Here is a 27,030-nt window from a genome sequence, read left to right as displayed (position 1 = left end):
TCAACATTGAGATTTAAATACTTTTTCTGTAAGAGTTTAATACACCTGGAATCCATCTGTTCTCCGTGGTAATGTTTGAAGCGGTTGCCAGGTTTTGTTTGCACTTGCATGGGAAGGCCTTGCTGCCTGTTTTGTACACACATAATTCTCCACTGCATTGGGGTTCTGTTTGGGTCATCAGCACTCTAGCAGTGGAGTGCTGTCTCAGCTGCTTGCACAGTTATTCAATGCTGAAAGCCACAGCAATGCACAACATGAGTCAGACGTGTAAGAAAATCGTGAAGTTATGCTAAAGGCAGCGTACCTGATGTCACCGCCCATTTCCTGTTGGAGACAAAGAGCCTGATTGGCTATGCCAGTGATTATCACCCTTCCTGCCCCCAAGACCCCCTGTGTCCATGGAATATTCCAGAGCCCCCTCAACATTGGAGACATGATAACCTGTCTGCCTGTCCTCATCACCACTGCATCTATACTCACTCCAATGTAGTTGGTCAAGCTTATTCCATTCAACCCTATACAGCGATTCTAAAAATGCCATTGTAGAAATCTCCAAATATTTACAAAGCAAAAAGTATTCCTCTTCCTCATTCATAGCAAACATATGAGAGTGGGACACCTACAGAAAGGAAAAAGGTTATTATATTTTATGTACTATGAATTGCTTGCATTGTGTTATTTATTTAGCTGAATAATTACTCGTAGGCGGATGTTTTGTGACAGAAGATTTCAGTAATTTCCCATCATCTCAAGGCCCCCCTGGCAGCTCCCTGAGGTCCTGGGCCCCTGTTGAGAACCTCTGGTCTGTACCAACTCGGAAGGAATCTTTATTTTTTTTTTTCACACATGGTCTATTGAAGAAGCCTGGTGAAAACAAAAAGTTTTTAACGCAAACTTTATTTATTATCTTGACGCAGCATTCACATTTTACACAGTATTCACATCGTATTCAAAGAGATAAGCATATTCCATATCGCCAGCAAATTAATATAAAAATATATATATGCTATACTGTTTACATAATACATGGGTTGCATCGATTAAAAGCATACACTGTAAGACATACATTTCATAGAGATAAAATGCAGCATTCCCAGTCGACAAAACGCCAATTAATTTCACCAGTTACATTTATGCTGTACATTAGTAAACTTTCAAATACAAACGTTTTGGGCTTTTAAATCCCCAGTGTTCATTTTTTGTTTACATTTTTATATAATGGTGGAGCAACACTGAAATAATTGTATTCAATTTTTTCTGCTTTTCTCTGACAGTCCCTCAGCCTATTCTGTCAGTTGTTACCATGACACCTTAAAGCCCCAAATGCACATATATGAAATTAGCATATCTAACTTCTGCTTGGAGCCACACTTTCAGGTATGCTTAGAATAAAAAAATAAAATAAAATAAAAAATCTGTCATTGCAAACACTTAAATTCATTATATTGGAACAGTTGTCAGATTGGTTGTTTGTACTAATGATGTTTGTATTTCTACAAAATGTTTTTTTTTTTAAGGCTAAATTCAGAATGTCTATTTATTTAATTACTTTTCATATTCAGCTACTTCACAATGCCATTTCATGAGTCAACGTTTCCCTATTGGTTGAAAAACAAGCAATTGGCAAAGACTGTCCCAATACTTTTGCATTCATGCTGAAATGGACTCGGTCTTAGATGTTGTATCATGCTCTTCGGCATTAGGCTGTCACTGGAACAACAGCAGGACTGCTGCCCTTACAGTGAACTATATGAGGCAAGCCACTCCCATCGTGATCTTAAATCATGATCCAGCCCCGACCATTAAAATATAGTGGCAAATCGAAGGCAGTTTTCTAAACCCTCCTCCCCACTAAACTACTGCGCGTGAAATTGCTACATGAAATGCATAGAGGATTGACCTCCTACACGTGCGCCGGATTACCCATTTACTGGGAGGTGTACACTCACTGAGCACTTTATTGGGAACACCTGCACGCCTACTTATTTGTGCGATTTCTGCCTCAGAAACTGCTGATCTCCTGGGATTTGCGCCCATAACACATCTCTAGAGTTTGCAGAGAATGCTGCGAAAAACAAAAAACATCCAGTGAGCAGCAGTTCTGCAGGCAGAAATGCGTTGTTAATGAGTAGTCAGAGAAGGGCCAGACTGTTCGATGCTGACAGGAACGTAACAGTAACGCAAATAACCACACATTACAACAGTGGTATGCAGAAGAGCATCTCTGAACAAACAATGTGTCAAACCTCTTAAGTGGACAGGCTACAGCAGCAGAAGACTTATGTCTCATAAATACCTAAGTGCTCACTGAGTGTATATCGTTCTTACAGGGCTGTAGGAATGGTGGATTTGTCATACAGGCACAGTTCCCTGTATCCATTGGTATTTTTTTCCCCTTAAGTACCAGGTGATTTCATTCAACATTTCCTGGCAGTAATAAAAAATAAATAAAAAAAGATGACTTCATAAAACTGAATCACACAAGGCCGTTCTTCCCGAAAGAAAATGAGATCACATAAGGGAAATGAACAGCATTTTCTTGAGATGAAACATGAGTCACAACGTGCTGCAGGTTTGGTAACAGTCGTCAGATGACAGTGCTTCGGCCGTGTGTGAGAGGAAGGTGACAGGAACCTGGGCTGAAATTCTGAACATACTGTATGCAGGTAACCAAGGAAGGAGGCTCTGATGTGGGTCTTAGCCTCCATCTGTCTGCATAGCACACAGATGTAAATGAGCATAGATGGGGTTACTCAGGCTAACGCTGCATTAGCCGCAGGAGTGGGTTAGCGTGGGGTTACTCAGGCTAACGCTGCATTAGCTGCAGGAGTGGGTTAGCGTCAGACACTGGGGTTACTCAGGCTACCGCTGCATTAGCTGCAGGAGTGGGTTAGCGTCAGACGCTGGGGTAACTCAGGCTACTGCTGCATTAGCTGCAGGAGTGGGTTAGCGTGGGGTTACTCAGGCTACTGCTGCATTAGCTGCAGGAGTGGGTTAGCGTCAGACACTGGGGTTACTCAGGCTACCGCTTCATTAGCTGCAGGAGTGGGTTAGCGTCAGACACTGGGGTTACTCAGGCTACCGCTGCATTAGCTGCAGGAGTGGGGTAGCGTCAGATGCTACCTCTTGTTCTAGGTGTGGTTGGCACGGCAGCAGTTTGAGAGGCACAGTTGGCAGTTATAGATTGGGGAGACAAGGGACCCAAGGGGGGAAAAGAACACATAAATGACCAATTCAGATTCTAAAATTATTATTTTATTTTAATGACCTTTGACCTTGAAACCTTAAACCACTAGGGTCATGAGGAATAGAGGTTGACAGGAAACCCAATACAAGATCGGCTGAGTTACAAACTCTAACCACAAAGGGCTAAGCAGGAGGAGCCTCTGACTTGATCGGATTCGGAGGATTGCTGTGGGCGAGCTTAGAATCGCATTTGTATTGATTTCAACATATTTCTGACCGTGTTTCAAACTGAAAACCGCTTTTCATCCATTGGAAGGAAGACCCAGGAGCGCAATTCCCCTTTATACCCATTTCATCTGTCAAATGGGCAGCGGTGTACAAAAGTGGAAAGGAATAATTTGTTGCAGTGCACAATAATAAGAATGAGGCTAGTGTATCAGTTAGCATGCTACCCTTCAGTGTACTAATGTATTTCTTTGCCCTAACTTTACTGCAAAGAATGAACCCTATTTCATTCTTCACTTTTAAACTGACCATTGTTGACAAAAAGCACACTGATGAACTGTGATAAATCTCTGACATCAGGTTTAAACCTGGGCTGCTGATATCCCTCACGGAAGTATAGAGGGGGATTGTGTCAAGAAAAGAAAAACACGAGGAAATCTAAATGCAAAAAATGTATTTTTCTCATTTAGATGGTTCTTTGTCCCCCTTGGCCCGGTGCGTTAGACAGCTAATCCATCAATCACAGTCTTGTGGGTGGGTGTTTTCATTCTATCCTTCACATTTCATGGCATTGCACTTTATTTCTAAATTTGACATAACTCAGCCACTGCAGAGGAGGTTTAGAGGCTAAAGTGACGTATAGATTTGCAGTGAGAGATTCTAACCTCTGAGATACCGACATCCTATTTCATACTGCCACCTTATTTCATTCAAATACATAAATCATAACGCAGCCCTTATAGTTCACAGCATTGTGTGCCTGTGGGTATCCCTTCAAAGCGTTAATGCTCACTGACGAGATCAAAGCCTGTATGTCACACAGTACTGCATATACTGATAAATACAGCATTGAGAAAGTGCTGTAAAAAAGTGCTGTTTATTACCGATTTAACTTTCATTCAAGTCTTATACTCATACAAAATGTTTTTTAGGTATCTTTTGGCATGCCGTATAAAAGCATCCCAACTGCATTATGTACACCTCAGTAGTCACAGAATGCATAACTTACGGTCAACTGTACAGTTATCTTAAGTATATTTTATTTTTCTGACAAATACTGTAACTCTTTAAATTGTTGGTCCAAATAAGACTCAGATATAGTGATAACTTCAATGTGAAAGGTTCTCTTTGCAATATTTGTATGTATTTTTCTATACTCAAAGGCAAATCATAGACAAAGGCACAAAAAGTAAAACTTGGAAACCTTAATAAGAAGCGTATTAATGGGAGTTATTCAATGTTCCACAGGTCAAACACTCAACTTCAGAGCTCTTTTGGTAAGAAAAAGGTAAAGGTACATTCTCAAAGCTATCACCTTATATCCACGTTACAGCAGCAGACACTCAAATATATATATATATTTTTACTTTCTTGCTGTGCTTTTTTCAGATACAAACTTTAAAAACAGTATGAATACTTGGAATGCTGCTTTGTCATTGTAACTCTGCTTAACTTCACATAGTTTTTGGGCCACAAAACGGCTGGGTATTTTTCGACGTGATCAAGTATAATTCCATATTTCTCAGGTTCCCATGTTTTCATAAATACACGTTATCGATAGAAAAATCAGCTCTTTCTTCACAGGGTAATGGACTGCACCGTTTTGGTTTTGAGTCATGAGGTGGATAATGGGGTTTGGCTAAGACAGCACACCCACAACTTCTTAATCAAGGCCCCACTGAGCTCAATCAGAATATGCAGGCCAGACCTGTAGAAAACAGAGAGGGACCATCCAACCCTGCAACAGGGGGAAAGAAATCAAAATCAGAAATGAAAAGTAGTGACTTGCACTAGAGGATTCATCCAGTGTGGGCACCAATCTTTACTGTAGACAGTAATTTCAAACATAAAAAAATACAATAAACCATTTTTAATGTCGTTGGGTGATCAATCATTTATCCTGCTTAGTTAGAGTTAGTTAGTTATAGGCTGTATTACAGTAGTAGTACCCAACCAGCAGGTGGCAGTATCTCCAGACGAGACTTGGCCCATTCATAGCATTACTGCTGAAAATGCTATTTCAATGAGTTTAACTTATCAAACAGACACATGGTGATATTACAAGTAATGCAGGACAAAGTAACATTTTAATAACATTATATAAACATATTTAAATGTAAGTCAGATTAGTTACCAACCTTTACTTTTGTATGTAAATCCTTTAACTTTAAGTCTCATTTTCTACAGTCATTCCCGGGTTGCTTGTGCCTAAAAGAATAAACAAAACGATGATGTAAATCTCTTCATTTGCCTTTCAAATAGTTTCTTAAGGTGATCATTTTTGTAGCAGCTGAAGTTATTAATACAAGTGGCCTACATAATATTTAGTGCGTACAACACTGTTGGGGGATTAACTGTGATATTCACTGAAAACTTTTTTTCAGAGCATGAGGATTGTTACCCATTATAAAATATGAAATACAGTTTGATATTATTTGACATTATTAACATTATTTGATATTATTATTTAAGATCACATTATTTGTGATCTGAAAAATGTTGGTCACATGGGAGGGTGCTGAGATCTAGTTATGACTAGTTTATCCATCACATGTTCCAGGAAAGGTGCTATAGAACTGTATTTGTCCATCACATGTTCCAGGACAGATGCTAAAGGACTGTATTTGTCCATCACATGTTCCAGGACAGATGCTAAAGGACTGTATTTGTCCATCACATGTTCCAGGACAGAAGCTAAAGGACTGTATTTGTCCATCACATGTTCCAGGACAGATGCTAAAGGACTGTATTTGTCCATCACATGTTCCAGGACAGATGCTAAAGGACTGTATTTGTCCATCACATGTTCCAGGACAGATGCTAAAGGACTGTATTTGTCCCAGGCAGAGCTAGGCTGATGCCACAGCCCGTGCCAGCCCTCTGCTCGAGTCGCGGATCGTCTGCGTGTAAACCGAAGTGCCTCGTCGTCTCTCACCTTGCGTGTCCTTGTCTCCGACCCCTTCGCTCTCCGGCCAGGGCGGTCCGCTGTGCAGCAGCCGGCTCTGGGACTCTCTCAGTGGCTTCGCTGGGAATGCATTCGGTTCTCCAGCACTGCCCAACACACAAGCACACGCTACACGCTATCCTGTCTGCTAATCGGGTATAACTGACCTGGGCAAATTACGTGTTCCACATGCAGTATACCTACACAACAGCAGGCAAGCACACAAGACACGCTACATGCTACCCTGTCTGTTATGACTTGACATGGCTGTCCTGGGCAAATAGTATGTCCTATTTGTCCTTTAGTATGTCCTATATGTACCTACACGTATGTATCTATAAACTAGGTTCTTAGTGAAACAATTTCAGTGAACCAAAATAAAAATAAAAAACTAACAGATTGATATGTTGTCTCCTGTATGTCAAAGATTCAAGATTCAAAGATTCATGATGTAATGATTTTGCATACCAAAGAGGAAAAAGTCAAGTCATTCATCCAATTTTGAATGCAGACGATGCGCATTTTAGGAGCCTCATTTACACTTCAGGTGAATTAACAGTGCTGTTTGCATTGCTGGCAGCCTCCAGTATGGCTCAGGGCACACTGGCCCTCAGCATTGACGTAGTGCAGTCACCCCTGTTGGGAAGACAGGCTGAGTAAGAGGTGACTCACGTCTTGTTTGGCGGGTTGTATCCGCCCGGAGCTGGCGGCTGCTCTGGGTCCTGGTTCACGAGGCAGGCAGGAAAGGAGCAGCCGTCACCCTGACTGCGTTCCAAGCGCAAAAGACAAGAGAGGAGGCTCAGTTCCAACTCTTCTTCTGCATTTTCCTCAGATGATGTGTAAAGCTCCAGCTCTGGGGACTGACAGGGTCCTCCATCGCTGCCAGCTGGTTATTATTTATTTCTAAAAGATATGCTTGTTTCCACTGGATGGAAAGCCACATACTGTCTGTGTATGTGCTGTAAACCAGGGCTGCCCAACCCTCTTCCTGCAGATCTACCGTGCTGTAGGTTTTCATTTCAATCCTAATTTGGTTCTAATTTGATTCTACTAATTTGCAGGATGGTACATCTCCAGGAACAGTGTAGGCCAGCCCTGCTCTCGAATGAGGCTTGCTTTGTTAGGGTTGGAGTGAAAACCTACAGGACGGTAGGTCCCCAGGAACAGGGTTGGGCAGCCCTGCTGTAGACTATGAGCGAGTGGTCGTTCTACCTGGAGAAAATGGGCAGGGGCCAGAACTTCTTCTCCTCGCCAAAGACTTGTCTGAAGTTCTTGCTGAAGCCCAGGCTGAAGCCATTTTTATCTGCTCCGTGTCTGAAGGCGGGAGCCCGGAAGGCCTCTGCAATCGGAGATAAAAGACTGATCTTCCTCTGCTGCAGTCAGAGATGTGCATAATAAAACACTGATCTCACTCAGCACACAGACCCACACTGGATCACTATGTACGGCCTTGTACTAACAGCTATATACAATCCTGACTATCCTGCTGGCTCAGCTGATGAGGGGCTGACCTTAGCTTAGCTAATTAGTGTCACAGTATACAGTAATGATGGTCTTTGCAAAATGCATCAGTTAATGAAGCAACATGTTCAGAATATAATTGTATGCTTCAGTTAAAAATAATCTTATCAGACAAACTGTTTCTATCCTGTTTCTGTCAACCGAAACCTCCAATTTGTGAGATATCGAGTCTTGACAGTGAACTCAACAACCATCTCTCATTTCTCGGACTCGGTTGTTGTTCGAAGGTTGTTAGCTAGAAGTGGAGCACAAATGCAGTCTGTCATGTTTACAAGCACAACAAAGAAATTGAATGCATTGGTGAACTGTGCTGTGTTTTTCAAGGGGACATATGGTCATTATTATTTTATTTCACTGCAAAAATACCATTGTGTGACCATTAATCTTCCATTACATTATCTACAGTTCTGGAAAAAAAGAGACCACATCAGTTTTCATGTGTCTGTACAAAAGCTTTTGATATTCAAATGAAAAATGTTGTTACCCATTGAATAATGCAAACTAAACAAGTTTAAACATACAAATATTAATGTCTTCGCTGAGGAAGGGTTTAACAATCAATATTGGCAGAATAACCAAAGAATGATTCTTTTTGGTTTTTTAAATGTGGACATTTTTTCCAGAACTGTATATACTGTATGCCTTTATTTAAAGGTACAATAGGTAAGATTTCTGTGTTCAAATATTGTTACAAAACCAACGTGAATCCCTTCCTATCATTGAAAAAGGCTCAATGACATGTTGACTTGCCCTCTACCTGTGTTTATAGTCCGTAAAAACGGGTTTCAAAATATGCAGTTGACGGGCCGGCACTCTACCAAAACATTCTATAGCTGTACAATAATTCAAGTTGGTTGAAAATTGGTTCTAATTGGCACAGCCAATGGCGTTTCAACTTCAATGCGTTCACAGAGAAGGAGTGGGATAAACAGTGTTGTGGTTTGAGCGTATTTGTTGCTGCAATTCCTCTCTTAACTGTTACAAGTCCAAAATTACCTATTGTACCTTTAATAATGTATAAAAAAAGAAACAAGTTCTCTCACTATTTCATAACTACAAGGAACCATTTGTACTGGCCACCTGGAAAACTGGAATGTTTTGTTACATATTAAGAGATTGCCTGTAATGTGTTCTTGTTGGAGAAAACAGATGCTGTGGAGAAAAACATTATCTACAAAAATGAGTGCCCACGCACACAATGAGGAAGTAGCTAACAGCATCTGCTATCTTCAGACTAATATAATGGAGTTCACTTATTGTGTACTTTTGACTATATGGTAAAGCAATCTTAACTTATTCTGCTGTTTTTAAGATCTATAAGAAATGCTTCTGCGCAGTTCCGAAAGTGAGAGCCTATCTTTCCTTTGAATATGCAAAGCACCCAAAATAAAGTGTAGGAAAACAATTTCTAAGATAAAATAAAAAGTCAGGCTTGTGAGGAGGAACAAGTGACGAGGAATCAACTGATATCAGCAGCCCAAAATCATTACATTGACATTATTATTGTGAGTAATTATTCTGCTTCCCGAAGCCCTCTTCCTGTGGAAGACATTCCGCAGTCTGCTAATTGTGCATTCAGGTGTACCTGTTCTCTCCCATCAGCTGTCCTAGCTGCGCACCGGTTATCGTCCAATTACTAAGCAGCTTACTGCTCTGCGCTCCTTTGTGACACTGTAACCCTGTACCTGGATAATCCAGTCCGAAACAAGACAAGGATCGGCACTGTGCATGCACAGTGACAGCCTCCATAAAGAGGGCATTAATATGCCATATAGGGACGAATCCACAGAAGCTTTAAATAATTCTCCCATATTTTAACTATTTAATTAGGAAAGTGATTAATTCAGTCAGCTGTTATACTATAAATTAAATGATATGAAATGTGAGTAGAGATTACATCTGATGCTCTTCCACTCAAAAAGTATTCCAATAAGTTGCATCACATTTCATTCATTACAACAGAAATCACGGCAGATATTTTACTCAAAGAGTAAAATCCGTTTTCCAGCCGACTTCAGCTTTAGCCATCGGCAGTTTGTGTTCTTTCCATTTATTTCCCCCCCCCCCCCGTTGGCTATTAGGGAATTATCCCCATGTAATAATACGATATTGTTGCATACATAAAAAAAGAGCACTAACACATAACTCATAACATTTCCTGTTTTCACTTGCTAGGCTCATCTTGACAGCAGACAGGCGGATGGAAGTGCCACAGGGATTCTCGTGCGGAGAACAGCCCGTTTGACTGCGTGCAGTCGCGCGTGACGCCCTGCCTCGGCTCGTGAAAGCTCGTCCGAGGAGACGGCGATCCAATCATGCGACCGGAGGCTCGCTCACATTTCACCCTGGCGCCGTCGTACGAGAACACGCTCAATTCAAACAGGCCTCGCAGTCTACACACATCCCGTGGCCAATGTTAGAGGATCTCTGGACTGTTACTGCTATTGAAATAAGCCCGTAACATTAAAGGGTAGTGATACGAAATCAACATGCAGCATCATTATACATAATAATTTACACAGCAATAACATGGTTACACACAGTGCAAATATAATGGTTCATACACCAAACTAATAAAGCAGACTAAACTGGTGAACCATGCAGACCATTTTAAAGCTTTTAATTTTTTGATTGTCCACTCAATTTTATTTCACTTTATTCACTCCATTAACTGAGCTAACATAACTCCCTAGTAACCCACTAAGCTAAATAAAATTAATTGTGGTTAATCTAGGTAGCTAATTATACAGAGTAGCAACTAATTACTGAACATTAAATAAGACAATCAAAAATGGCACTTTTCCAGTAATTACAGTGAGAGTACAGTGAAGAAATTTACCGTTTTGACTGCTGCGGTCAGAGTAGGGACTATCACTGCATGGCTACAGCTCCAGGCAGTTCACAGAGACAGTAATGACACAGCTCAGTCAGCAGGGGGTGGGAGAGAAAGGCTCACCCAGAGTGGATCTGTTCTTGCCGACCAGCCAGCAGTGGTACCCGAACAGAGAAGACAGGCTGACCGAGAACATGGAGGCCGCAAAGAACAGGAACATGATGTGAAATTTAGCCTGGGTGTCAGGCAGGCCGTTCTGAGGAGTCAATCACACAGAGGAGACAACCCTTTACACACGGACAACAAATACAGGGAACAGTTTCACAAACAGAGACCGTATAACACAGAGCAAAGAGACAGGCACAGAGGATATTTTCACACATATGGGAGACGTTGTCACAGGGTACTTTCATACACATACACACACACACAAGACACAGTCACATGCATAGGAAAAAAGGATAGTTTCCCCACAAACAGTCACACACTATATTCTTACAAGCACAGAGAAAATCTTCACACAGTCAGACAGTAATGCAGTCAGGAGGCTTTCACACCTATGAAGAAACCAACTAACTTTGCAGCTCTAAGCAGCACACAGTATACCATAATTGCTGCATCTGTACACTTCCCACAGAGCTCTTTTTTTACTTTATCTTTTTTTAAAATTAATTTCAATGCCATCATTCATCCAGCCATCATCACGCATACTGGCTGTTATAATTAGTCCCTCCATAGTGTTATAGGGTATAGTGGTATATGGTATATTTATATTTGTTGCTGGTCTGGAATCAAATTAATTTCACTGTAAAATGTTGGCATACACTATCTCAACAAAGACACATAGTGGAAGAGAGTCAATGCACATAGTATTCCCTCCAGGCCTGTTCAGTCATTTTTACATAAAAATATTCTCTGAGCAATTTATGAAGTGTTCAAATCGGAACACTAATTGGACGGGAGCATGATTTTTCTGATATTATAACTAAAAATGTGGATATCAACTCACTTGATATCCTTATTACTATTCTGTATTGATTTCCTAGCCAGAAATGTTCTGGAAGATAGCTTCCTCATTAAACACACTTCAGCTGCAGTGAATCCTCGTTAAGCTGTTCAATTTTATCCAAAGCACGCTAGCTGTACAAAGCACATACTCCAAAAACCACATACATGTACTTCAGCTGAGCTCTCCACATTGACAGCCAGCATTAAGGGCCTATCAAATACAATGTCACTGATTGGCTAAGGGCGCTGCCACCTGTTCTCTGAGATGCATGTACGGCAACATTACCTTTGACCAGATTGGTCCATACACTGTCAAGTGAATTCATTCAGATGAACCCTATTTGAAAGGCTTAACTGAAAAGTCAGTAATCCTATTTTGTCTGATACTGCATGTAGAGAAATAAAAATGCAAAATGAGGTGAACTGGAGGCCCCTACATCCTCTGCTAAACACTAAGGGTCAATTGCAGTGTGCTTAGCTGGAGTTTAAACCTCCAGACCACAGATCTGATCACAGATTTCAACTGGAATAGCTAAATCTTAGTCCAAATCTGCTCCAGTTGGCATGCAGATCTGTGGTCTAGAGGTTTAAACCTGCAGTTTAAACTCCAGTTTAAAGCACAGTGTAATTGTACCTAATGGTTTATTGCTCTCAGTGACTCCTTTTTTGTTTGGAAGAGTGCCCCCCCCCCAAAGCTCCCTTCCCCAGCAAAGTAATATATCACAGGAGTCCTGCGTGTTTTTTCTTCTTCTGTCCAGGTATAAAGATGGGTGAAAACTTAAAAGGTTTCAGAGAATTACAAGTGCTTGTACTTCTCTCCATGATCATGTAATAAAGCCAAGATTTAAGTCTGCGTAGGCCTGAACTATTCTGAACTAAATTATTCCTCGACACTGCATAAAGAATGTGACAATTAGCATTAAGATCTAAAAACAAACTCACGGTCCAGAATTTAATGAAGTACTGTAAGTCTGTAGCAGCAATGAAGAGGCAGTACAGCAGAGAATACAGCAGGAAAAGCATGAAGAACTTGTAGTTGGAGAAGCCCACACAGTTGTTTACCCTGGAAAAAACACAGAACAAGACGGCATATTTCATTATGCGAATAATAAATTACAATATTTCACCAGCATTAAACAAACTCTGCTTGTACTGTAAGGTCTGTTAATATGCTTTGCTCCGACCACGGCCTATGTAATGCAATAAATATCTACTGGGACCATTTCAAATGAAACCTGACCTGCCTCACTTTAGTAAATTCAGGTCCTGATACGCATATTATTACACTGTCTCCCCCTCTCGCTCCTGGTCGGTGCTCACCTACCACCTATATAGAGATAACAGAAATAATGCTATTTCTGTACAGTCTTCTGGCAGACTGTCTTTAGCTGGATTCAGTCACTAGGCTCTGATACAGGAAACAGGATATACCACACGAGTGCTTCCTTTGCAGGGAATTACTACTGTTGTAGTTATTATTGCAATAAGAAATTCTCTCAATCATGTGGACAACTACAGGCCAGTTTACAGTGATGGTATTTACTCTACAGGAAAAAGACCAAAGTGTTTGATGAGATGCATCCAGTATACTGTACAGTACAGCACTCGTGCAAACACACCAATATTATAGATACACTTAGCTTCAATGTCATCTCATTTGCTGCCATTTGACAAAAACATTCTGTTCAGTATATCAATATCATACAATGTAGTTTCTGTGTTCTCTTGTTACTAGGAAACCACAGCAAATCTGCACCTCTCACAGTAAAAAAGAGGTTGAGCATGATCTAAATGTAATTAAACGATGGGCGACATACCAGGGACAGTGATGATCCATCTTTAAGATGCACCTGTAAAAATCACCAGGGGGTTTAATTAGGCTGCAGTTGCTGCACTCCGTCGTAAAGGTTAATAAGAAAATCTAAATTAATCAAGTGCAAGTCATACTTATCGCAGACTGAACAATGATGACATCGATCTGGCTTCACCAGCTGACAGCGGTCACAAAAACGAATAGCTGTAAAAAGGCAGTGAGAAAGTGCTCGCTACAAGCACAACACGAGAGCAAGGCCAGACTCTGCACAGCAGAGCCTGCCATAAAACAAACTCCAATAAAAGATAATAGTCTGTATGGATTCTCATGACCTGTGTGTTTCACAAAGATTACTGTAAACCTGTTTATACCTGTCTGCCTCTTGGGTGGAGCGATTGAGCTTGTTTTAGGTTGGTTATTTACTCGATTAAAAATATGTTCTCATCATACCTCATCAGGTTCAAAGTGCTAATTTCATTCTTGTTTCTTTTCAAAAATATTTTATTAAGTACCTCCAGGAAACAAAAACAAATCATTGAGATTATGATTACCATCTAAATCAGGTGTCAGACTCCAGTCCTGGAGGACCATTGTGTTAGCTGGCTTGGGGTTTATTTGGAGCTTGAGTACTTAATTCAAGTCACTCGTTGCCTAAAGAGTCAACATACCTTGTTTGTTTCCAAGGTGCTGCTGATTGGAAGAAAAGCAGAAAATACTTTGCCCTCCAGGACTGGAGTTTGAGATCCGAGGTCTACCGAAAAGTCCTACTGTAATCAGACTGAAAGTAAATAAGCGTCCTGTTCACACGCACCTCCAGACATTGTCCTGGTGTAGATGGGTAAATCCTTAGCTATTCTTCTCAAAATCTCCTGCTGCGATTCTCCTCTGTCTTCTCTCTCCAGCACTTCTTTGTCGACATATGACAGGTGGAACTACAGAGAACACAGAAGAAACAAAACAAACACAACAGTACACCCAGCACAATTTTCTAAAACGGTAAAGTAAACCCATTCCAGAAAGCACATTATATTGTACAGTATATCACATTTGAATCTTTCAGAAGATTTATAGCTGATTCAAGAAATACTTTTGGGCAGTGATCTCAAACAGCAATCCCAAAGGACCACTATTTCCGCTAGTTTTTCATGCGCTTAATTTAACTGCTTAATTTAAGCCATTGATTGGCTGAAAAACCCACACACCTGGTTTCCAAGGCCTATATTTGCTTCTGCTTGAAAAGCAAGCCCAAAAACCTGCAGTCACTGCAGTCTTCCAGGACTAGAGCTATCCCTGTTTTAAAGATTTAAGCAGGAGTGAAGTATGGCCTTGCTATTGCTAGGATACCAGCACTGGTCTGTAATAAATTCCACCCTAGCAGAGATAGCACATAGATAACTAATTTTATTAGACTGATCTTTTTCATGATTGAAAACTGAAAACCAATAAGCATGAATATTACTTCTGCTTCCTATGTGTCTGTCCTGCAGTACTACAGTACAAATTTATACCTGCGGGGCAAGAAATGCATTTTGTGAAAAGCATATGCTACATACATATTATACAAACTTTGATTAAGTATGAAATTTGAATGTGTCGAGACTATCAACAGTACTGTATTCTGGATCGGCTGCCATGAAAAGAGACTGCAGAAACCCCTCCATCAGTTCTGTGTAAAAAAAGTCATTCAATTTCCATTGAAACCGCAATGGTTTCCAGAATCGTTTAACCGGAATTGGAGGCCTCAGGTTTAGCTGCTCTGAACTGTGTATCATTGCAGTGCACATCTAGCAGATACTCACCTCCTTCAGTGGATTCATTGGCTTTGTGAAAATGGTCTGCCAGTAGGCCCAGGCAAACATGAAGAAAAAGATATGATATGCCAGGAGACAAACGACTGTAATAAACACAGACACAGACAGGTCAAAACCCACATTTGTCTGGGGTTAAATATAACACAGTAGCACACACTGAGTGGGTCCCTGGGTGTCTCGAATTCTTTAGCTGTAATAACAAGAAGCAAAAAAAAAAGTAGAAATAATAAAATGGTGAGTTATATAAAATGTAAATACAGACTTCTCACAAACTTTGCCTTGCTGGCTCACTTTAGTTCACCTGAGAACTGTCCTTGCAGAGTGCTGGTAGAAAAGCCTGCTCTTCAGACTCTGCATTCGGCCTCAGTCCCCTGAGAGCCCTTGTCGACCTTGGGCAGACGTTTCTTTTCCTTTGCTAAATCTGATATTCCTTTCACTAGGCTCTGCGGCTGTGGAATGAACTGCTGGATGACTTTAGTACTGCATTGTCAGACACTTCCCAAAATATGTCTCCTAACGGCACGGCACAGCACATTTTACTTCTACAGTTCTTGTGCTAGTTAGAGTATGCACACCTAGAGCTAGACTTTGATCATTTTCCATTATATAAAATTATTTTATTTTTCCTTTTTGAGATGTTTCAACAACTTTGTTTTAACCTTTATTTAACAAGGTAGGTCAACTGAGAACTCGTCTCTCTTTTGCAGTTACTGCATGGAGGTAGGGGTGCAAGGGAGAGTTTATCATCGCTTCTCTTTCACAAATTTCCATTGGATCTTCCATGAACATAGTGACAGTGCCAGAAGAAGGACAGTGGCTTCTACAGCATAGTGCCCACATCACTTTGCGGGAGCACTGGGCATTCTATGTTGTTCAAAGGGACGAGTCACCAATACGTTTTCCAGCAGCAACTAAGTTCTCCTTGGTCTCCCATCCATGTAACAGCCAAGCCCACACCTGCTCAGCCTCTGCAGTATTAGTCCTAGTATTAGTCTGGCTACCACTGCTTACTTTAATAATGATTAGTCTGTAGGAAAAACCTACACACTTCCCACAGACTGAAATATGGAACTAACAATGCTTCTCATTAAATTACACCGGCAAGATAATACAAAATGTATTGTACTGTATTGTACCCTCATGAATTAAGGAGGTCTTTCTTTTAGGTCTGTCCAATAACTGAAAAAATTAATAAACTGACACATTTACACCTTGAAAATGGAGACATGTTGTTTAATAATGTCACACTTGAAATTAAATGCATCTCTTCAGGTAACACTTGCTAATCAGGTTGCACGGAAGAGGGGCATTATTTCATGAGGAAACGCAAATGTTTTTGACTCTGAGGAAGACGTTGTTTGACGTTGAAACGTCCGTTAAACAGAGCTCTGTGAGCTCCACCGTCTCTTGTTTCAGCCTAATCCCTGTGGAGTTGTGCGGATAAGGAGTCTCATGAAGCCTATTTGTCCTGGATGTAGAGCATCTATTTGATCCTCCTCTTCTTAGCTGGCTTGCAGCACGTTGGGTATTTTCCTTTCTAAAACGGAAATGATGTCATGGTCATGGAACACCGGTATATCTATTATTCATCCACAAAACCTTCTTTGTTTTCAGAGCAGTAGTTCATTTGTATGAGGAGGACAAACTGGGAGAAACTGACTAAGACAAAAGGCTCAGGGGAGCTGTCCGCACAGTATCGATGTCCTTGAGGATATAAACGCTGTACGTAGTTCTGGAGAAGCTGCTGAAACAGGAAGCATCTTGTCACAGCACTTTGTGTGAGGGCCCTGGAAACTGTGTGGCTAGCTCAATGCTGACACCCAGCAAAAAACACAACAAAACAAAAAAAAACAGCTGATTTGTCTTTCCCAGCATCTGAAGACAGACTGTCAGAGATACCGAAGGATAATTAGTTGCACATCCAGGAGAGACTAGGCTAGGACGAGTCAGCAGGATGGCAGAATCCTGTTTATTTGACTTAAGAGCTCAGATTTCCACCCATGACATTTTGGTGTGTATAGTAGTACATTCTTAACACAAGTCCTGCCAGCTGCCGGCCTGAACACAGAGAATAAAGGCAGAGGATCAAAGTGCCCTCATAGCAGCTAGACAGACGCTTGTCCACACCATTCCTCTCAATTACAATGACAGATAGAGGAAGCACAGCTCCGTGCTGTAAACCTGCACAAACGTAATTACAAGATGGCCGCCATAACAATTACATGAAGACACCTGTCCCCCCCGGGGCCTGTTTGTCATATATCTGCATATTGCGAGGTTTATGATCTCTCCGGGTCTTTCCGCCGCCGCCCAGGCAGACAGGCCCGATAAGAGCCCTGCCGCTGGCGGACAGGATGATTTATCGATCAGCAGATGGGTTCACTATGCCTGACTTCCCCCATGCAGGCTGAGGACAGTGACCTTAATGGAGGCTGAGATATGGGCCTCCGCTGCATCGGCAAGAGTGATGATCTGAGAACCCAAACTCCAGCCCTACCAGTTATAGGCCTATCCTTTCTCTGCAATAAACAATCTGCATAAGTGCGACGCAAAACAAATCACTTCGGATAAAGACTGCACAAAGCTCATAATTAATACCCATGAGATTATCGTGCAGTACTTACTTTTTTCCCAGATGTTCTCCACAGACTCTGAAAAGGAATGGGAAATTGTGATTAGATCTCTGTAATGGGGTCCTTCCTACCCATGTCTGCTGAGTAACTGAGGAGGCTTGTTTCTGTCTGCATATCAAACCGTGTTTGTCATATTCTGTCATATTGCTCTGTCATAATGAGCAAAGTAGATGCTCTTATGAAAATAATATCTGTCTCCCTGAAGTAATTGTTATGCAAGATATTCATCCCACTCAAATCTTCAGTTGCTTATGTTTATGTATTCTCTCCTGCAGACAATCCCCCATCTATACACAAATTTGATTAGACCTGTTCACTCTCTGGAATCCTGTCAACATTTCCATCCAACAGTCCGCCTTCTCTATGTGATGAATCAGAGTGCGGAAAATGGCGCACAAAACGCACTTCAAAGCTATGATATGAAGCGGAAACCCGACATTCTCAACTACAGAGCACAAGCAATAACATGGCATTCATTCTTCATTCCATTTTTTATTGTTTGATACAGAGAATGAGCCATTACAGTCCTTTTGTCGACATGACACCTTGAAAAATATGCCTTATACCAAACCCATCAGATGGCTCAGAAAACCTGAAGCCATTATAAAATTGTGTCGATGTGAATTGTGACAGAGAACACCGGAATACAAGGTAGTATGACAAAATGTATACCCGTAGTGTGCTGAAGAAATACACACTGTTTTTGCTGAGTACATTCTTTAAGATCTGTTTCTTTAAAAAGACTGGGGCTATTGAGAAGCAGCTGCTGTGCTGTCCAGAGGGAGCTGAGCTACTGACCAGCTCCATGGATCAATGAGCCAAACCCAGGGCACTGTCACCTCCTCACACTGCACAGAGGACAAAGCCAGCACAGAGAATGCTGTCAGCATACAGAGAACACTGCCAGCACAGAGAACACTGCCAGCACACAGAGAACACTGCCAGCCCTCATAGAACACTGCCAGCACACAGAGAACACTGCCAGCACAGAGAACACTGCCAGCACACAGAGAACACTGCCAGCCCTCATAGAACACTGCCAGCCCTCATAGAACACTGCCAGCACACAGAGAACACTGCCAGCACACAGTGAACACTGCCAGCCCCCATAGAACACTGCCAGCACACAGAGAACACTGCAAGCCCTCATAGAACACTGCAAGCCCTCATAGAACACTGCCAGCACACAGATAACACTGCCAGAACAGAGAACACTGCCAGCACAGAGAACACTGCCAGCCCTCATAGAACACTGCCAGCACAGAGAACACTGCCAGCCCTCATAGAACACTGACAGCACACAGAGAACAGGTCAGTTGAGAGAGGCTCTGTCAACACATTGTCAGTTAAACCTAACCTAGCCACAGACTGTAGGCTTGCTCTATTGTGGAATAGAGTGGACACATTAAGAAAAAAGGCTTTTAGTACCAAATGGATGAGTCTAAATGCTTGGTTCAGGGCAATTTAAAGTCCCCAGCAGCTTTGGCATAGTGGTTGGCATGAGTGTAATTATACCATCAGGGGAATAAGGCAAGCACATACGGCACCCAAAATCCTTTTTTCTTTTGGTTAAATAAATGGGTCAAGCACCCACTGGTGTGAGGCACTCAATCCCTATGCAGTAGTTCACATTTATTTCCAATACATTAAACGATGGCTTAGAAATGGCATATGATTCTCAAAAGGCAAAATTAGTCATTTTTAGAGGGCAATGGTCCACATCTCACACATTAGCAGGTCCATTTGGATATCCGTTGATCATATTCAGCAGCAAGGCTCAAAGCTTACCCAACATCCTATTGGTGTTAGCCTTACATGCCCTTGTGAAAATTCATGGAATGGGTTTTCTGATTGCTTTTATTGTGGCTTACGCTACGCAAACTTTTAAGTGCAGATGATGCTACCATTGCAACTTCCCATTCACATCAGGCACCGGATCCACAAATGCATTCAGCGCTATAACACGAACCTCTTAGCCATATCATTTGGTCAGGCACCGTCGTGAATCACAGGCAGTGGTGATGGAGTTTGCTAATGGCTGGACTTTGCTGATATACTTTGCTCCTGCTCGTGCAATCGGCTGACTTTGCCACTGACATCGGACAACAGAAAATGGTGTCATGACCTGGTGGCTGAGTTGAATTGAGCTGGTGGCCTAAATTAACTAACATCCATCCAGCCATTATCTGGTCAGGGTATTGGGGGGGGGTTAGGCTCTCCCAGCATGCATTGGGCAAGAGGCAGGAATACACCCTGGACAGATTGTCAATCCATCTCAGAACTAATAGAAATGTCAAGATATATCCAATAAGCAATACATGGTGCTTAGCAAAGAAAATAAGGATCGCAAGGGCAAAAAACCTGTGACTAAATGCATTTCTCTGCTGCAATGACCATCTGAGTAAATCGATCAAGTACCTTTATTTTTCTCAAGTTCTCATTAGGACTCAACCAATGACATCGGGACTCACTTATCAGGAATACTGAATACTGAATTCCATAAAGGAAAACTGTTCAAATGGACAGCACTCACTGGAATATCTGAAATATTTTAAACTGATGTGCGGTCACGATGGGAACAGAACCTTCAGCCGACGCCTTCTTCTCAGTTTGACATATGTATTCTAAGATGGTCTCTTTTTTGTTATTTAAAATACAGTTGAGAGGCCGGACCCTTTCTCTCCACTCCTGGCCCCTGCTAGTGAATGCTGAGGAAGGCATTCGCCCAACTGTCTCTCTGCATCATGCTAATGTATCACTAACTGTTAATAAAAAAGTTCCATTGCCTGCTTTGACATTTATCTTTAATAAAACAGCCATAATGCACATGAATAATGGAGAGATGGACCAGTCAGCAATGCTAAAGGATTTCACACATTTGCTTTTCTGCTTGGGTCAGTTTGCTAGCTACGTATGTTTTTTAATGAATCGATTTTTGGTCTCTACAAGATGTAACTCCTCAAGGACTGTAGGTGCAGGTCAGTATGACACACAGTATGGATCCAAAGCCCCTTGTCTCTCACCATAACTGAGAATATCGGGTGGTTATGTTTTTTCATCATCATACATGACAACACTAAATGATCACAACAAACGTTGCAATTTCTGCGGAAGAATGCACATGCTCATTATTTCTTCTTCATAAAATTGCAAGTGTGCTTTAAATCTAAACACTTATGAGACACTAACCATGTGACTGTGCTGTCGTTCAATGGTGCCATAAATTATGCACAGTGATATCCTATAACAGGGCATCGTATGATAACACAAATTTAAACACCTGATGGACTTCTTCTTTATTTTGTAAACCAAAAAAAAAACTTTCCTTACTCATCATTACCATGAAAGTTCAGAAAATGTCTGCAGGAAATATTTGAAAAGCAGTCTTTAACTACAGCACAGGGGGAGTCACCTACAGGCCCTGTGCAGAGGTGAGCTTTAGTAACAGCAGATATTCACTGCCAGGCTCCACTGGTCAGACAGAGCAGAGACAGCATTCACACAGACAGGATGTCATCTGTAATGTGAGGGGAAGCTCTCTCCTCTCAGCGTGTGAAGACGCACTGCAGCCCTGCTCTCAGGAACCAATCAGAGCTGAGCCCTGCAGGTACACCAGTCCGCTCATCACTCATGTCTGTGCTCCTCTACGGGGTTATTCTGCATGTTAGACGAGCTCACTGTCACACACTGGGTATGATACAGAGAGAGGATGGAGTGTGGGCGTGTGTCATGTGTGTGTTTGCGTGTGTGTGCGCATGTGTGTATATGTGTGTGTGTGCCTTTGTGCGTCTATATGTTTGTGTGTGTGTGTGTGTGTGTGTGTGGCTGTCTATATGTGTGTCAACATGTGTGTGTCTATATCTGTGTGTATATATATGTGTGTGTGTGTGTGTGTGTGCATGTGTGTGTGCGTGTCTCTGTCTGTCAGGGTGAAGTGTGGGTGGGGATTTGCTTGGGAAACAGCTGTCACTCCAGAGCTTGCCTTGGTGCTGAGGGAGTGTGTGTGGGCATCAAACTGATTATAGAAATGTATCTATCTTAAATGTATCTAGTTGATTATGTCATGTTCTAAATCGATTTGAATGGTAAGGTCTTGACACGAGCCCCATGGGGTTTCTGTAACCTTGCCTGCACATTCTGTTTGCTTGTATTTCCTACATATTTGAAGTTTTCTTACCTTTTATTTTGTGTAAATAAATGAGCCAAGCCAAATCAAATCAATAATAAAGGTTTTAGGAGATTAGGTCTTATTTTAAATCCCCTCTGAATTTTACACTATGACAATATGACTAAACGTTCTGTCTTACTCTTATCTTAGTGCAGGATGACAATCCAGCTAGAAGCTGCACTACAGTTCCCAAAGGCAGCGTTTACAGCCTAGGGGGAAGCTGTCTGTGTCTACAGCGGAATAAATGAGTCCCGAGATATCACAGAATGTAAAGGAAAGTTTCAGCTGGGGTTGAAGAAATAACTTTAAAATAAAGTGGATAACAATTGTCATTTAGACTGCCATCTTGTTGTTTGTTAAGAGAGGGGAAAACACAATTGGCATCTCCATTGTCAATTACCCCTCGCCCACCTAAAACACCCACACCACAAAGGAAATTCACCAGTGCCAAGCGCGTAAGACTGAAATCGAGGAGGCAGGGCAGAACAGGGGTCACCATTTTGAAAGGCTGAGAAGAAAGAGATGATTGTGTTTTAGAAAACGAATTCAAAGACATGGAAGCAACATAATTAGTTTGCAAAACTGAACTAAAGACTAAATAAAACCTTGTATGTAAGAACAGGATAAAATTAACTTACTTCCATGATTATGGAACGCTAGTTGACTGGCTGAGGGAAACAGTAGTTAATGTAGCACCACGCATTTCACTAAATGAAGTCGTTTACTGTAATGTGTATGAGCCTGAGTGTGTACAGTAATGGTTGTAAAGAATCCCTTGAGCTGTGAGAAGCCGTGTGGGTAAGTCAATGATGAGAAAAATACGTTAAAGATTTTCAGAGCCAGAGAGACACCCAGCACAACTGCTGCTTTTACTACAAACGCTTCTTTTTTCTCGACAGGCCTCAGCTACAACACTGGGACTGTGGGAAGGAATTTCAGCAAAGACCCAAAAAAAACTGTGGGTGCAATGCGGGCTCAGAGACAGCACAAAGAGATTTTTCAGATTCTTAACCTTTGGGAACCATGGCCAACTGTTTAACGACGGAGTTGTCGGTTTCAGCCGAAGTGAGAAAAAAGAAGATGGCTGCTGAAACAGTCTGACTGAAGCCCAGTGGAGGCTGGGAAATAGCCAGGGGCCTGGTGTAGGTGCTCCGAGTCCAATAGCCGGTGACACATCTGACACATTACTACAGCGCAATACCCTGCAGGCGAATTCTCCATTACCACTCACGCGGGTCACATCCCATTCAAGATCAACATCAGAGCGTGGGCCAGGCAGCTCTGAACGGAACAAAGATGTATGAATATAAATAATTTAAGTATAAGAAATCTAAGCGAAACAGCTGTGATTTTAATACCAGCGCTAATGTCACCCATTAAATTAGATTGCCGAAACCAAATTAGAAGAAGAAATAGCTTCTTTTTATCTGGAGTCTGTAGCCATTATCCACAATGTTGTCACATTCAGCTCAAGGCTTTATCAAACTACAGCGACAGCATAGTGGAATGATTGCTGTACTAATGTACTAAAATATTTGTAAACTTTTTTTTTTTTATCGAGAACAAATTATGAAATGAGACCTGCCATTCATTGTGGCCTTTAATATCGCTGGGTCAGTGCCCTGCAGAAATCGCTTCAGTTAGGTGTACATATGGTTATACTCAGAATGAAACGACCATTTCACAGCTATGAACACATTTGCCATTCATTATTTTTCTCCTCCATTAGTCAGAACTGATCAAAGCCAACATGGTTGAGGAAACGATCGTGTTCCACTTGATTTACACCGTTTAGTACCTGTCTGCTCCCCATGTACTGAGACTGTCCATAAATCTAAGTCTAATACGGAAAGATGTGTGTAATGTACGATATAACTCAGTATAGACCCGCCTTGCAGTTTTATGCCTCGCAGTGCTGACTATTTTCATTTTTGATATTTGCAATTACAGGATGTTCTCAGAGCTGCCTGAGGTTTGTACAGGCAATAACAAAATCTATTTCTGGACCAGTTTCATTTAAAAAAAATATTAAACTCCATCAGATTTCAATTTGCAACCTAGATATGCAAAAAAAAAAAGAATTAATCTTGTGCAGTACTAATGTGATTTCAATATCATTTCAAGAATGATATGAAGTTGTCAACATAGGTATACAAATGGACATTACTGTAGCTGTGAAAATGCATGGGAATTACATTTAATGGGCACAGAAACACTCAAGAATAATTACACTATTAATAATTTACTTTGAGTAAAAGTTCAAGAGCAGGCACTAGACCCAGCCACAGGAGAGACAGAAGAAGCATCTTTATCCAACATAATGTTTTTAAATGTTTCATGAAAGCATATTGGTCATTTTCCATTGAAAACATTCTACAAAGGCCCCTAATCTGTTTGCAGTTAACAAACCCTGGGCTTGATGCATACTATATATTAAATTGCCATTGCCAAAAATAATGAGAACATTAATGCAACCCATTTATTTGTCCATAATGTTTTGTATTTTTACAGTCATATTATCTCTGGTCTCATTCTCACACATCAAGCCTTCAGCTTACTGTCTGATTAGATTTGCTGAACAAAGGGTGAGAGCTTTTGATTACTATCTAGGACCTCATTGGCTGTCTGTCAGAGCACCCAGCAAGCACATGCCCCTGTCTTATTTCCCAAAAGTGCTTCCATGTTTAACCCTTTGACCTGTTTTTTGGTGGAAACGACTTTAAATCAGTATTCTAGAACATTAAGAATGGTCTAATCACACATTTGTGATCTTACACCTTAATGAGTCCAAACAGCTGCTAACGGGGTTCTCACTACACAACACGAAAGAAGATGAAAATCTCAGAGGAGTTGTTTCTTTTCCCTTTATTACACATTAATCCCACATTGGCTTCAAACACAATTTAACACTTTAAAACACAGCACTGCTCTCAAATTTTAAAACACCGCTCTTGAATTGAGACATATTCATTTGCCTGCCAATGAGATCCATCCATACTAAATATTTAACAGTTGGGATCCAACAATATAGGCAGCCTCTCTCCAGACACAGTGTTTTAATAGTAATGCATAATACCCTCTATGAAACACACATTACTGGAGAATACTGGACTGTCACTTGCACTGGAAATACTCACAAGGCACCACTGCCCTTGCACCAAACAGGAGTGAAGGACAAGTGTAGCCATTCAGCTACAGAAGACCGGAGTCTATCTGCCTGCCGTGTCTATCTCAATTACATCTGGAACCTCCTCACAACGGAAAGCGCCGACTGGCCAATGCCCTCTTTAATCAGAGCGATGGATCCACATACTACACAGCAGCCCCTGATAATGCTCTGAGCCGATTCCACAGAACATCCCAATGACGTCCTTACACTGGGGATATATCGACCCATACGCTGGGATCCCCTGTCCCCTGATGACCTCACCTCCACAGCGAAAGTAAAGGGAAGCCACGGTTCCTGTGTTTCTGTTCCAGCATATTTTAGCCAGCATTATGTTCTTACATTACAGAACAGGTGGAGTTGGCTTGAATGGATCGTTAACTGGAACCCATACTTAAATAAAATCATGTTAGAAGTTGTTGCGGCCTATTGGTTGATTAGACAAGGCCATTTCCAGGATTTGGGTGATCTCACATTGGTGAGTCAGCCTGGCCAGGCTCAGAGGACTATAAAACTATGAGGTTGATAACTGACGCTATCAAATTGGACACCTTTGATACATTATGCTATGAATGGATTAGTCAACCATATTGTAATATACACTTGAACTGTAAAACCCCCTTGGAAAAACATATTTGATTTCACATCAAACCAATTAACCATCAATGTCAATTACAGACTTAAAGACATAGAACCATCGGAACGGTTGTTACATTTTACAAACAGAATACTTGCAAACAGGAAATTACTAATATTCGAACTTCCCAATTACACCTACGTAACGAGGAAATTAACATACGTAATGAAATACACCGCCACTGGATAGACATCTGCATGAATATTTCACAGTCACTTAGGTTTATTACTGGCAATATCCTCCATTCTCATGAACAGGCACAAAACGCGCATAATCTTAAAATAAAACGTCACATTAGGTACTTAAGAGAACGAAGTGAGACATATCACATCTATCCACGTTTACGCGTTTTGTCATTAAACGCGCCAATTGTTCCTGAAAGAAAATCTTAAAACCTTTGCAAGTTGTTTACACGACTACTGTTGCTATGACTCAACATTTCTGCTCCCTGTCTTCCCTGGACCTTTAATTTAATTAATAGCCATGACATGTCAGTTCATTGAGAAAAAAAAAATCAATTTACACAGTCTGTCGTATTCAATGAGATGCTGATTTCATTAACACCTTATGCTACGAGGAACAAATACAATTTATCCGTAAATAAATAATGCACTGCAATAAGCCACACTACTTTCCCCAAAAGCACACACGCGTAAGGCTGAATTTAGACAGCTAATAATCACTACAACTAAACAGCACGCAGACGGCGCAGCAGGGAGACCGTAGACAGCTCGTACTATTCCACGCTATTCCAACACAAGCGGGCGCAACAACGTGACTGATGTGTGGTATTAGTCTTACCTATGCAGAGCTGAACAACATAGGCGTAGTAGGACCAAGCCACTATGATGGTAATGAAAAGGACTGGGATCCAGTATAAAACTCTCTGACAGCTCCTTTTGATACGGCCTGAGCCTGACGGCGCCATCTTCTATACAGACACCATAAAATAGAGCTTAATCAGAAGTTTTTTTTCCTCCCCTTCACTGCATTTGTGCCGGCCAACCGCGTCCAGGGAGTAGCGGCGCGCAGTACATTGGCTGGCGAGCTTCCCCACCTCCGTCCGCAGCCTCCGACACAGGCAG

General features: G+C 41.4%; 1 protein-coding gene across 1 annotated transcript; it reads right to left on the bottom strand.

Moving 5' to 3' along the window:
• Positions 1-879: 879 nt before the first annotated feature.
• Positions 880-26,873, bottom strand: zdhhc2 (zinc finger DHHC-type palmitoyltransferase 2). The gene is made up of 13 exons (XM_061253244.1): positions 26,747-26,873; positions 17,966-17,992; positions 15,330-15,424; positions 14,342-14,462; positions 13,665-13,734; positions 13,535-13,567; positions 12,660-12,780; positions 10,833-10,965; positions 7,568-7,694; positions 7,028-7,120; positions 6,347-6,462; positions 5,550-5,619; positions 880-5,149 (listed from the first exon to the last, which is right to left on the bottom strand). The coding sequence occupies exons 1-12, from the start codon at positions 26,871-26,873 to the stop codon at positions 5,579-5,581; spliced, it is 1,104 nt and encodes a 367-aa protein (XP_061109228.1). The 3' UTR covers positions 880-5,149; positions 5,550-5,578.
• Positions 26,874-27,030: the final 157 nt, after the last annotated feature.

The sequence above is a fragment of the Conger conger genome, chromosome 8 (assembly GCF_963514075.1).
Source record: "Conger conger chromosome 8, fConCon1.1, whole genome shotgun sequence".
NCBI lineage: Eukaryota > Metazoa > Chordata > Actinopteri > Anguilliformes > Congridae > Conger > Conger conger.
This window is presented reverse-complemented; position numbering and strand designations above follow the sequence as displayed.

Excerpts from the sequence above, each read along its gene's own strand:
- zdhhc2 (XM_061253244.1), bottom strand. The coding sequence starts at position 26,873 with ATGGCGCCGTCAGGCTCAGGCCGTATCAAAAGGAGCTGTCAGAGAGTT. Across the intron at positions 17,993-26,746 it reads TGTTGTTCAGCTCTGCATAG|AGTCTGTGGAGAACATCTGG; the intron begins GTAAGACTAATA and ends ATTCCTTTTCAG. Across the intron at positions 5,620-6,346 it reads CGGAGACAAGGACACGCAAG|GCACAAGCAACCCGGGAATG; the intron begins GTGAGAGACGAC and ends TTATTCTTTTAG.